The sequence below is a fragment of the Mastomys coucha genome, unplaced genomic scaffold, assembly GCF_008632895.1.
Source record: "Mastomys coucha isolate ucsf_1 unplaced genomic scaffold, UCSF_Mcou_1 pScaffold12, whole genome shotgun sequence".
Lineage (NCBI taxonomy): Eukaryota > Metazoa > Chordata > Mammalia > Rodentia > Muridae > Mastomys > Mastomys coucha.
The window spans coordinates 15,111,119-15,124,252 of record NW_022196894.1 but is presented as its reverse complement, the minus strand read 5'-3'; the positions used below and the strand labels follow the sequence as shown (position 1 = coordinate 15,124,252).

The window sequence follows — 13,134 nt, the reverse complement described above, 5'->3', positions numbered from 1 at the left end:
GCATCAGATCCCATTACAGATGGTTGTGAGCCACCATGTGGTCGCTGGGAATTGAACTCAGGACCTCTAGAAGAGCAGTCAGTGCTCTTAACCTCTAAGCCATCTCTCCAGCCCCATCAGGATAACTTTTTATCTTACAAGTTCCCTTTGTGTTTTTGTTGGTCCTTCTTACTTTTTTTCCTTCCATTCATCCAACCATGAAATGAGTTCTCTATATAGCCCTGACTGACCTCAAACTCAGATCCCCTGCCTCTGCTTCTTGAGTGGTGGAAGGTGGGAAGGCATGTGCCACCATACCCAGTTTCTTCACTTTCACTTTATTTATTTAGTGTAGGGGTGTGTGTGTGTGTGTGTGTGTGTGTGTGTGTGTGTGTGTGTACACTCTCACTTCTGCCATGGGAGTCAAACATCAGGCGTGGCAGCAAGTGCCATTACCCACTGATCTGTCTTGCCAGGCCACCTTGGCCTTACTGTGTGTTTCTGACTGGTCTGCAGCTTGCTGCTTCTGCCTTCTGACTCCTAGGGTTAGAGAACATGTCCATGTTCTCATAAGGTTTATTTTTGGTGGGTTTAGGTGGGAAAGGAAATCCCTACTCTGTTGCTTGACCAGGCAGCGAGAGTTCATTTATTTTTCAATTATTGATTTGTAGGGTTTTTTGTTTTTGTTTTTATGAATTCTGGATATAAGTCTTTTGATGGATAAATGGGCTGCCAACTAATTTCCTTGGTACTTTTTGGTGAGCAGAACACTATTTTTAACAAATAAATATTTTTTGGTTTGTTCTTTGAATGGAATCAAGTGGGACCTAGGCTGCTCAGGAACCCTGTTCCTCCCCAAAGCCATGGCATTTTTTCTATTAAAACCTCCAGGCCAGAGCACTGGTGGTGCACTCCTTTAATTCCAGCACTTGGAAGGCAGAGGCAGGCAGATTTCTGAGTTCGAGGCCAGTCTGGTCTACAGAGTGAGTTCCAGGACAGCCAGGACTATACAGAGAAACCCTGTCTTGAAAACAAACAAACAAACAAAAAAAACACCACCACCAACAACAACAAAAGTGTTATAAAGGGTGAGGTGTAGAGTGACAAGATACCTGCTGTCTTTCCTGTAGCTCCCACTCATACACAGGTACACATACAAACACAAGTATACAAATAACACATTCATATTACACATGCACGCTCATGCAAACAAGGACTTCCTCACATGGCATCTTAATGACACTTTTTACTCAGACTTGAGTACAGTGGCCTAATTGTCTGGCTGGGACACCTCCTGTTGTCTAAGTTCTCTCTCACACATACACATTCCTGAGCCATACCTCCCAGCTCCTCTCCTATGTCTCACTGGGCTTGGACAACCCAGTATGGGGCCTAGTGGCAGCAGCATCTACCCTATGAAGATCTGTGTGTCCTGGCAGAGCTGTGGAACATGCCTCTTGAGGACTGAGCAAGAGAGTACCAGTGGGGCCCATCAAGGAGCTTGGCTGCTGGTAATGTTGTCATCTACTGTAGGGCTCGACATGGAGGAAGGCAAGGCAGGAGGAACATGGCTGGGCATCAGCACACGTGGGAAGCTGGGGGCGCTCACCAACTACCTACAGCCCCGACAAGAGCCAGACGCCCGTGGTAGAGGTATGGGATCAATGGAATCAAGTGGGACCTAGGTAGGGCAAAGCCAAGACACACTGGGGAGGAGCTTAGGTAAGACTAGCAGAGTAATGGAAGTGAACAGGTCTTGGTACAATGGGGAAGGAAGAAAAGCACCTTGCCAGGGTTTTGCTGGTGGGCCCCACACCTCCATGCCTCTCACAACAGTGACAGGAAGAAGAGATGGCCAAATATTGCCAATGTGATTATACCAGGCATTGTCCTTCAGGCTTATGACTCCCTAACCACTGTATGATTGTCCCCTGCCTGTTGAGTTTCAGCTTTCTTTTTCTTTTTCTTTTTTTGTTTTTTTGTTTTTGTTTTTTCGAGACAGGGTTTCTCTGTGTAGTCCTGGCTGGCCTCGAACTCAGAAATCCGCCTGTCTTTGCCTCCCAAGTGCTGGGATTAAAGGCGTGCGCCACCACTGCCCAGCTTCTTTTTATTTTTAAAAGAGATTTCTTTTTAAGCTGGAGAGATGGCTCTGTAGTAAGAGCACTGACTGCCCCTCCAGAGATCATGAGTTAAATTCCCAGCAACCACTGGGAATGTGAGTACACTGTTGCTATTTCAGACACACCAGAAGAGGACATCAAATCTCATTATGGATGGTTGTGAGCCACCATGTGGTTGCTGGGATTTGAACTCAGGACCTTCAGAGTTTTATCTGTTCATTCCACCATGTTGAGATTGAACCCAGGGCATCAAGCAAGCTAGACAAGGGTTTTAATATTGAGATCTGTCTCATATATATATATGGTTTTTCCCCTCTAGACAGGGTTTCTCTGTGTAGCCTTGGCTGCCCTGGGTCTCCCTGTGCACACCAGGCTGGCCCCAAACTCAGAGATCCACCTGCCTCTACCTCCTAAGTTGTGGGATCAAAGGCATGCCCCCACCACCACCCAGGCCTAGAAGGTATTTTTAAAGGCGTTCTCCATAATAATCCAGTTATCAAAGTATGGCTGACTCCAGATGTTGGGGTCCCAGTGGAACCCCTCTTCCTATGTCCTCCCCAGAGGCCCTACTTCAGTCTTCCCTGGGACAGACGTTTATGTCTGCTGTCTTGGCCATTGATATGTGTGCCCTGCCCACAGGTGAACTTGTATCTCACTTTCTGACCAGTGACATGGACAGCCTGTCCTACCTGAAGAAGGTCTCTACAGAGGGCCACCTGTACAATGGCTTCAACCTCATAGCCGCTGACCTGAGGTAGGTTTGCTTTGGTAACTCGGCCTTTAACACTTCTATAGCTATAGCTCCGTGCCCCAGTCAGCTTGGTTCCCTTTCCCAGGACTTCAATTAAGGGGTATTTGGCAAGCATCCAAGGGCCTAAGCTGCCTCAGACCTGCTGACTGACAATAGGGATGTAAAGATTACTGGTTCCCTACAGTGAGAACTGCAGTGCTGAGACTGAAGAGCCTCTGGCTTGGGGTGACTGCAGCTGGGCATCATCCCTCTTGTGGGGATGCTTCACAACAGGCAGTCTGTCCTCACCAGGCCCAGGAACTCCCAGGTGGTTCTCATGTTGGTGGTATGTCTGTAGGAACACATGTTTTACATGCTTAGCCTTTTGTGGGAGGTAAATGTCTTTATCTCCATTTTATCCCTGATGTCAGTGAATGTTATGAGCTTCCTCCTGAGGGAGGCTGCTGTCAATCTGTATCAAGGTGTCTGTCCTGACTGCCTCCTACCAGGGGATTGGGGTAGGTCCTTAGATGAGCCCGAGGCTCAGTGTGTGTGTGTGTGTGTGTGTGTGTGTGTGTGTGTGTGTGTGTGTTTTTAGATTTATTTATTTATTTTATGTGAGTACATCGCTGTCTTCAGACACACCAGAAGAGGGCATCAGATCTCATTATAGATGGCTGTGAGATACATGTGGTTGCTGGGAATTGAACTCAGGACCCCTGGAAAAGCAATCAGTGCTCTTAACCACTGAACCATCTCTCTAGCCCCGGAGAGTCCAGAAGGGCATTTTTGTTTCTTTCTTTGTTTGTTTTTTTGTTTTTTGAGACAGGGTTTCTCTGTGTAGCCCTGGCTGCCCTGGAACTCACTCTGTAGACCAGGCTGGCCTTGAACACAGAAATCCATCTGCCTCTGCATCCTAAGTGCTGGGATCAAAGGCGTGTGCCACCACCGCCTAGTTATTCTCTGCATAAAGGCAGGTTTATTGGGAAACCGCTCTGGGGAAGTTCACTGGTCCCAAGGAGGGAGACAGGAGAGCTGGAAGAGAAAAAGAGAAAGCATGCCTGTAGCTCAGTGTGTTTTGAATGTCCATTGTGTATGCTGTGCCCTGTGTCATTCCTAGACTACATGGGTAGATTGGATCAATGTGGAAGCTGAGTGAGGTGCAGTGGTCACAGGAAGAAAGCCCAGAGTGGGAGCTGGAGCGGCAGGGTGTCATCCTCCCTTCTCATTTTGGGGGTTCCTAGAGGCCATAAACCTATGCTTGCCCTCCTCTCCAAACATGGAACTGTGCATGCATTTCCCATAATAGTTCCATGTGTGTTTGATCCAGCCCCGAGAAATTAGAGTATGGCTACTGGTACACGCTGGAACTCAGTAGCTATGTCGAACAGCTGGAAGCCAGGCTGCTGTTTACTCTGAGCAGACACACAGTGGCTTCTGCAGTTGGGCCTCTGGAAATCTGAATAGCCTTCCTTGTTGAAGACACTGCAGGGTCAGAGGCTAGCTAAAGAGTAATGCCACAAATCAGGCTGCTATTGCCTTGGCTGAGGCTGCAGGATATCAGTTTGGTACTGACAAGCCAAGGTTCTAAGCTGGGCATGATGAAGCACACATTTAATCCCAGCACCTGAGACTCAGAGACAGGCAGATCTCAGTGGATTCAAAGACAGTTGGTCTACATAAAGAGTTGCAGGCCAGCTAGGACCAAACAGTGAGACCTTGTTTCAAAACAAGTAACTAAGTCCTAGGGCTGCAGAGATGGCTCAGAGTGCATACAGCTTTTGCAGAGGATTAGAGTTCAGTTCCCAGCACCCATGTCAAATGGCTCCTGCAACTCTAGCTCCAGGGGATCCTAGTGTCTGGCATTCACAAGCACCCATACACAACACAATCAAAAATAACAAATCTTTAAAAACAACAACAGAGACAACAAAAAGAAACCAAGACCTACAGCAGAGATTTGTCCTGGTCATAGTTGTCTCTGGACTGGCATTTCCCTTGTCTGTCCATAGCAAGGATGACAGGGACCCCAAAATAAGTACTCAATACCATGAATCCTACACAAAAAATAAATTAAAAAAACAAAACAGAACAACCCCTCCTAAACAATATCTCCAAAATGTATTAGCTAAACATCTTAAAAGTGGCGAACACCTTTAATCCCAGCACTTGGGAGACAGAGGCAGGCAGATTTCTGAGTTCAAGGCCAGCCTGGTCTACAAAGTGAGTTCCAGGACAGCCAGGGATACACAGAGAAACCTTGTCTTGAAAAACAAAAACAAAAACAAAAAAAGGAAGTCTTAACCAAGTTTAGATAGACTTTTTCCTCTGGTTTACCCTCATGAAGAGCACTTTGGTCAAGTGTAGCAAGCTAAGAAAGGAAAATACAAAATGGTATGGTTCAAGTATTAAAGGGACACCAGGAAGTGCAGTGGAGCTAAATCCTCTGCCCAAGGAGATAAACAAATTAAGGGAGTGGTTGTCTCAGGACAAGATCCCACCCCCACAGTAACAGACTGCCTGCAACAAGGCCACACCTCCTAATAGTGCCACTCCCTAAGCCCAGCACCTTCAAACCACCTTGATGCAGTTGTCACCACCGATCCAACCATAGAATATTTAGAGAAGTATGAGGAACGTTCTGCTTTCTCCTCACTGGTTCCACAGGGAGCCGGAAGTATACCCGTAAGGCTGGACAGGGCCTGGTGTCTCTGGCCTAGCTTTCCAGGCCCTGAGCTGAGCTGAAGTAGGCCATTGTCTTTGTGCTAGACACCAGCCCAGGCTAGCAGCAGGGCCATGAGATCACTGGGCAGTGCTGGGAACAGAGGGTGCTTATGACTCCCATCTGACTTTCTCTGGCTTTTGACTTCTGTTCACAGCACAGCAAAAGGAGATGTTGTTTGCTACTATGGAAACCGGGGAGAGCCTGAGCCTATTGTTTTGGCACCAGGTGAGCCTGCTTTGGTGTCTAGACAGGGTGGGGACTGCTCCTATGTTGGGAATACTTTGTGGTAAGAATGAGCAAGTCGGGCTGGAGAGATGGCTCAGCCGGTTAAGAGCATTGACTGCTCTTCTGAAGATCATGAGTTCAAATCCCAGCAACCACATGGTAGCTCACAACCATCCATAATGAGTTCGGATGCCCTCTTCTGGTGTGTCTGAAAACAGTTACAGTGTACTTACATATAATAAATAAATAAATCTTAAAAAAAAACAAAAAAAAAAAGAATGAGCAAGTCCCCCCGGGGTAACAGCATTCTTGGAGTCCAGCACAGCACCGAGTGAACTAACCTGGGGTCAGCTGCTTTCTCTATTCACAGCCTGTGGACAGTCCTTGCTGGTAACATCTTGGGTCTGACTTGGGTGCCTACAACTGAGCCGTTGGTTCATATATAGTATCCCTACCCCTGGGAAAGAGTCAGTGTTCTCAACAACATCTATATCCCACCTCTGTGTAACAGTTTTCATTTGTAACCCATCTCCAAGTCGGGAAGCCTTTCTTAGGCAGGTGGCACAGGTTGCTAAGGCTGCAGGACACATGTCACTGCTGCCCAGTGAGGAGCAATGGGAGGCCCAAAATGCTCTGTTCCAAGTGGAACTTAAGGGAGGAAGGGAGGAGCCCCCAGGAAAGCTGGATAGTCCTCTCCTGCCTGTGTTACTAGTTCCAGGGAAAATGGTAGAGCCTGTGATCCTGGCTTGCTGCATACCAGAACTTATAACACAGGTTTATATCAACACTGATTTCCAGCTTTTCATGACTGCCTGGGGATGTTTGAGCCCTGGGTAGGCTAGGGGGCTCCAGAGCTCCTCCCCATTTACTGGGTTATGTCCAGCCCAGGATGTCATGGGCTGGTGAGATCCTAGAACAAGCAGCCCACACCAAAGTATTGGTTCTAGTCCATCCCACTAGCTCTCCTACACAAGGGGCTCTCTGCCAGCTGTGGGTACTCTGGCTATGATACCCTCAGTGCCCTTGGTGCTGTACATGCTCCTTTTTTTTTTTTTTTTTTTTGGTTTCAAGACAGGGTTTCTCTGTGTAGCCCTGGCTGTCCTGGAACTCACTCTGTAGACCAGGCTGGCCTTGAACTCAGAAATCCCCCTGCCTCTGCCTCCCAAGCGCTGGGATTAAAGGCATGCACCACCACTGCCTGGCTGTGCTCCCCTTTTTGTGCAAGCCCCAGAACAGGTCCAGTAGCACCCCCAAGAACCAGCTGGTGCTTGACTTGAAGTCCAGAGTGTAGGCAGTTATTTGGGGTCATCTCTAGCCAGGTCTTCCCTCTCTGTTTGCTGCAGAGCCATTTTTTTTTTCCAGCTCCTTGGGGTCTGCAGATCCATTGAAGGGGATTTGTATCTCAGGAGTCTGTCTCATACCATCCCAATCTCAAGTGGCCCAGAGGCCTCTGGGAGAGCAGCTGGAAGCTGGGGCATAATAAGGCCTGCAATTCCCCAGAGTGGAAGACTCCCTGACAGGAGCTTATTTTCTAGGACAATTTCTTCCCATCTACATTATGATTTATTCCTGAGCCTGCCCCTACTTGATCTTTATCCACTTCCCTTTTTTCTATTGTTGAGATTTGAACCTATACTCTTACACCTACTGAACATACTCTTAGTAAACACCCAGACCTCTGGGTGTTTGGCAAACATGGTTTGCCAAAGCATCTGTACCATTTTACACTTCTACCAGAAGTTTACAAAGGTTCCTGTTTCCTGAGATCCTACCAAGACTTGCTGTTCTCTCTCTTCAGGGGGACAGGGTTCTAGAGAGGGGACCTAGGCCTTTAAACATGCTGAGCATATAGTGTATCACTAAGCTACATCCCTAGGCCTTTGTTACCCGCCTCCCCAACCCGAGGTGCTAGTGAATCAAAGCAAAGGCCTCTGGCCTGCTAGGCAGGGCTCGCTACCTTTGGCATCAGTAGCACTACCTCTCTCTCCCTTTTTTGGAGAAGGGCTAGGGGTTCATGTATCCCAGGCTAGCCAGAGTCAAACTCAGTATATCCAAGGGTGACATTGAGCTTCTGACTCTCCCACTGCCTCCTTCTGAATGCTGGACAGGTATGATGGCTGGGAATGATGGACAGGTATGATCTGTCCATCTGAAAATTTTGTTCTCTTTTTGTCTTGTAAAAGTTCCATCTATAATCTACAAATCTCATCAGATATCTAACTTGCAGAAATCCTTTCCCATTTTGTGCTTTACTTAACTTCTTTGGCACATTTTTTAAATGCACAACTTTAACTTTATATGAAGTCCCATTTATCTTGTTGATATGCTTGTGTTGTCTTACTTAATAAATCATTGCTCACTGGGTCATGAAGCTTTTTCTTTTACAAAAGTGTTTACTGTTTGCATACGTGTGCATGCACTAGCACATGCGCTCACATTGGGACACAGTCTCACTCAGCCCAGGTTGACCTGAAGCTTGCTACACAGGCTGACCTCAAACCTGCCAAATCTTGCATCAGCCTCCTGAGTTCTGGGATTATAGATACATGTGACCACATTTGACCCTAAAGTGGTTTTTGGAGATAGGTTTCATGTAAACAAACTTGCCTCAAACCTTTCTCTCTGTTGTGCATTTGTGTGTGTGTGCATGTACATGCCTGTGTGCCCATGCCTCAGTTTGCATGTGGAGGTCAGAGGACAAACTTGCAGGAGTCAGTTCTCTGCTTCCACCACGTAGGTCCCAGAGCTTGAACTCAGGTCATTGGGCTTGGTGGCAGGTGCCTTTACCTACTGAGCCATCTTTCTGGCTTGGAGGTAATTTTTGCATAGGGTGTGAGGTCAGGTCCAACTCCATCCTTTGTGAATCTCCCAGCTCCATTATGGAGTGGTCTCCCAAAACTAGTCCAGAAAGAAAAAGCAGTGCCATTAGAGCTGACAGCCTCTTCACCTAGGGGGCTCCAGCAGAGCCGGGTGTTGTTCTAGGTTCTCGGCTGGACCTACATCAGAACTGCCTTCTACTGGTGCCTTGTTTAGGATGCTTGACTGTGAGCCATCTACCCCAGCCACCCATGGCCTCTGCATGGCCAGGTTGACCTTCTTCCTATAGGAACCTACGGGCTAAGCAATGCCCTGCTGGAGACGCCCTGGAAGAAGCTGTGCTATGGCAAGCAACTCTTCATGGAAGCCGTGGAGCAGAGCGAGGCACTCCCTAAGGACGCCCTTGTCAGCCAGCTCCTGGACATCCTCAACAACGAGGAGGCGTAAGTGAGCAAGACCCTCTGGGGCGGCCACACTGGTCTAGGGCAGGGAAGAAGGCAGGCTCCGCTACCTTCAAGGTCTGTGAAGGCAAGCAGATTGGCTCAGGTAGGGCTGAGGAGTGCTTTCCCTGACATGCTCCTTCTTCCTCTTGGGGAAGCAGTCAGGGTTTCCAATGGGGCCCCGGATAGTGAGAGACAGTGTAGCCAGGGCCCTGTGCTCTGGGAGACTTGACATTCTCTGAGATCTGGCCTCCCTCTCTACAAGGAGAGCCAGTGTTATGTTCTAGAAGGTTCTAGCTGCTCAGCAATCCTTAGGGAGAAGAGCCAAAGAATCCAGAAGCCAATCAGAACAGGCCTAGGGTTTGACATTATTTGCTATGCCCTGTCTCCAGTGACCTTGGAGCTAAACAGTAGGCAAAGACACACCTATCCCTGGAAGGAGCAGACCCCCACACACATACACACACACACACTCTTCCATGCCCATGGCCTTTTTCATGGAGCACCCTCAGACTCTGGACCCTTGGGCCTTAGCCATCCAAGCCAAGAGTCCTGATGTCCACTATGCCGGCATTTATCCCTTCACAGGGATAAATGCATCTTGTCCCATGCATCTTCCCATTCTCATCTAAGCTTGGACACTTTCTGCCCAGATGATCCAGAGTAGCCCCACCCTCCCCACCATGCTGCCATCCTCCACAGGGTGAGGACTGCCTTGACCCCTGTGTACTCCCTCCTCTCCAATACTATGGACCTTGAACCATAGCATCATTCTCCAGCCTCAGTATCAGATTCCCTCGTGAGAGGCTGTGCTGGACTTTGCTGAGCCATGTGCCCACATGGTCCCCAATCACTTGAGCAGGCCAATTATGGCTCTTGACTTTTCTTATTGATAACTATAGCCACGGTACAAGTTGTGCTGGTTGGTGAGTCTCAGAGTTTCAGGGGGCTCTTGTGTATGGACAGATGCCCACAGGGTACCATTAAGACACAATAGAGAGCGTATGTGCCATTTGGATGCCTAGGTTTGTTGGAGTGGAAGGGTGACAAATTAGAAGGAGCCAAGTAGGAAAGTTATAAATAAGCCCATGGTTTCTCTCTCTAGGGCTCCTCGGGAATCTTAGGCAGCTAGCATGGCATATAGGGGTCCCCCTATACATAAGCTACAGACAGGCAGTAGGGACTAACAGCTTCTCTGGCCCTCTATTCTTCTAGACAGCTGCCAGACCCAGCCATTGAGGACCAGGGCCAGGAGTATATACAGCCGATGCTGAGCAAATATGCAGCCGTGTGTGTCCGCTGTGACACCTATGGCACCAGGTGATCAGGGTTGGGACTCCTGGGCACATTCACTTCCCATTGAGTGTCCCCCTACAACATAGCTGGCCATGGCTAGGCACGGCCCCTGATTCAGTATATTCCAGAGTGTCTCTTCAGACTTAACTGTAGGTTGATCAAGACCCTATAGGTAACATGCCCATGCATAGGTCAGGTGTGTCAGAGCACTGGCCTCCTGAAGCTGCCATTGTGTCATAGGTGGGCTTCTGGCTGCCTCACCTATAGAAGCAAGAGATGGCATTTGGGATGTTTCTGCTGGCAGATATTGGTTGGTAGATACCTGGCACTGATTTTCCAGAGCCTGTGATTACATGCTGGATGGCAGCTATGAGCTGGTCTTTCCTATGTGTGCCAGCCATTCTGAAGGGCAGGAGCTCACACATGAGAACCTACTCTATGATGGGCTAGAAGAAAGAAGCAAGTGAGACAGCTGACCTAGCCTGGGCCAGTGGAGGAAGAAGGAGATATGGGATATCTCTATGTGAACAGATCATGTACCGCAAGCAGTTGAGAGCTTAACTTCTTGTTCTTGAGCATTTAGACATGGCCAGGTATCTGGGAGCCTGGTGTACTGTCAGTGGGATCAGTGACCGCCCCGTAAGGAATGTGGTAAATTGGTCCTTTCTTTTTTTCCTTTTTGGTTTTTCAAGAGAGAGAGTGTCTCTGTGTAGACCTGGCCATCCAGGAATTTGCTATGTAAACCAGGCTGGCCTCCAACTCAGAGATTCACCTGCCTCTGCCTCCTGAATGCTGGGATTAAAGGAGTGCGCTACTACCACCCTGCCTGTGAAATGGGTCTTGCTATAGAACAAGGTCAGGCCAAGCTGAAGTGTTTCAGAGCAGTAGCAATAGGACTCTCCCAGTCTGTGTTGGCCAGGGGCCCAGATGGCTCTGATGAACTCCTCATGTCCTCAGAGTTGAGGCTATTATTTAAATAGCCCACCTGATGCCAGAGCTGAGCGGCTAGCTCAGGCCCTGGGTGTGATGGATACCATTCCTACCTCAGGTCTGGTCCCAGCCATGGTTGTGAAAGGTGGGGCTGGGGCTAAAGGATGCTTTCTTTCAGAACCAACACCATCATCCTTGTGGATGCAGATGGCCATGTGACCTTCACTGAACGAAGCATGCTGGACAAAGACACCTCCCGCTGGGAGACCAACACCTATGAGTTCACACTACAGAGTTAGCCCCTGCCAGGTTCCTAGGATGCTGTTCATCAAGGGCCAGCATGGACAGGAAGGAACCTTTCATGGCCACCCTGCATATCTGTGGCTCAGCCAGCATCTCTAGGACCAGGTTGTTCTGATCTGTGTCCTCATACTCAGCTCAGGGTTTCTCTTTGTCAATGGAGAATGACAGAGTTAAATACTAGGTCTGAGTCAGGCCTGGGTATGCCATATGTGAACGCACAGACCTCTTGCTCAACCCCACCATCACTGTGTGCACCTGACTGATGAGCAGGAGTATGCCTCTCACCTCACACGTTTGGCCAGAGGGTCTCATCCCTGAACAGGTAACAAAAGCAGACTTTTTATAGAAACTGGAGATCCTGTATTTCATGCTCATGTGTGTTCAGTGGTTCTGCATGTACAAGGACCCTGTGTGCATTTTCTCAGTCTTGTAGTGTGGACCCCGGGATCTCTTAGACCCCTGCTTGCCCAGGATTGTGGGTTCTGAGCAAGACCATCTTAACCAGCCCCTGCCATCTCCTATTGCCCTTGTTAAAAACCGTACACCATAGGAATGTGAACTTGAATGTGCACAGTGATAATAAAATTTTAAGGTTGTAATGAGTGTTGGCTTTTTTTAAAAAAACTATTTTATTGGGTTCTTATATCTTTTACTCCCTTCTATCCTTATTGTACCCTGATCCCTTTCAACTTCCCAACAGTAGATGAGAGAAAGATGGTTAGAGCAGAGAGCGGGGGGCATGGACCTCTTTTGGCTACTTACTACTGATAGGGGCATTGAGTTTCTTAGGTCAAGTCCAGTCTTCATTGTTAGGATATTTCCAAGTTCTCATCAAAGAGCAACATCAGCAACTGGGAGCAGCAGCCTCCTCAGGCCCTCTCTTATTTGTACCCTCTCCAAAGCCTCCAGAATTAAACTATCTGTAACTGACAAAAATCATGCCCCTGTCAGTGCATGAGGCAAATCATAATCACCTGCTGCAAAACACCCTTTTATCCCACACCTAGGATTAAAACCAAAACATTCACATAACATAACTAGGTTAAAAAAAAAAAAAAAAAAGATCTCTCCGGGCAGTGGTGGCATACACCTTTAATCCCAGCGCTTGGGAGGCAGAGGCAGGCAGATTTCTGAGTTTGAGGCCACCCTGGTCTACAGAGTGAGTTCCAGGACAGCCAGGGCTACACAGAGAAACCCTGTCTCGAAAAAAAAAAAATCTCACTACAAGTTAAGGGCGATTCAGAGTTTTCTTCCTTTGTGTGGTGGCAACAGTCAGAACTGGAACTATCATGTTGGGTCAGATGCCCACTTGAGAATCTTTTTTTTTGTTTGTTTGTTTTTCCTTTTTGTTTTTGTTTGTTTGTTTGTTTTTGAGACAGGGTTTCTCTGCATAGCCCTGGCTGTCCTGGAACTCACTCCATAGACCAGGCTGGCCTTGAACTCAGAAATCCACCCGCCTCTACCTCCCAAGTGCTGGGATTAAAGGCGTGCGCCACCACTGCCCAGCTGAGAATCTTTATTTTTACATAAGCTCTGGAGCACTTGATGGATGCCTGCCCTACCACCTAC

At 48.2% G+C, this 13,134-nt stretch overlaps 1 protein-coding gene across 7 annotated transcripts in view; it reads left to right on the top strand.

Annotated features, from left to right (window-relative positions):
- The window catches only part of Tango2 (transport and golgi organization 2 homolog), a 47,311-nt gene extending 35,147 nt beyond the window's left edge, over positions 1 to 12,164 (top strand). For 6 of the 7 annotated variants that reach the window (XM_031363353.1, XM_031363352.1, XM_031363354.1 and 3 more), the window contains exons 4-9: positions 1,513 to 1,632; positions 2,739 to 2,853; positions 5,709 to 5,779; positions 8,886 to 9,039; positions 10,252 to 10,356; positions 11,441 to 12,164. In XM_031363353.1, coding sequence (XP_031219213.1) covers positions 1,513 to 1,632; positions 2,739 to 2,853; positions 5,709 to 5,779; positions 8,886 to 9,039; positions 10,252 to 10,356; positions 11,441 to 11,561 — 686 coding nt within the window. In that variant the 3' untranslated portion in view covers positions 11,562 to 12,164. The remainder of the gene's footprint in view (positions 1 to 1,512; positions 1,633 to 2,738; positions 2,854 to 5,708; positions 5,780 to 8,885; positions 9,040 to 10,251; positions 10,357 to 11,440) is intronic. The other variant, XM_031363356.1, reaches the window with a different exon arrangement.
- Positions 12,165 to 13,134: the final 970 nt, after the last annotated feature.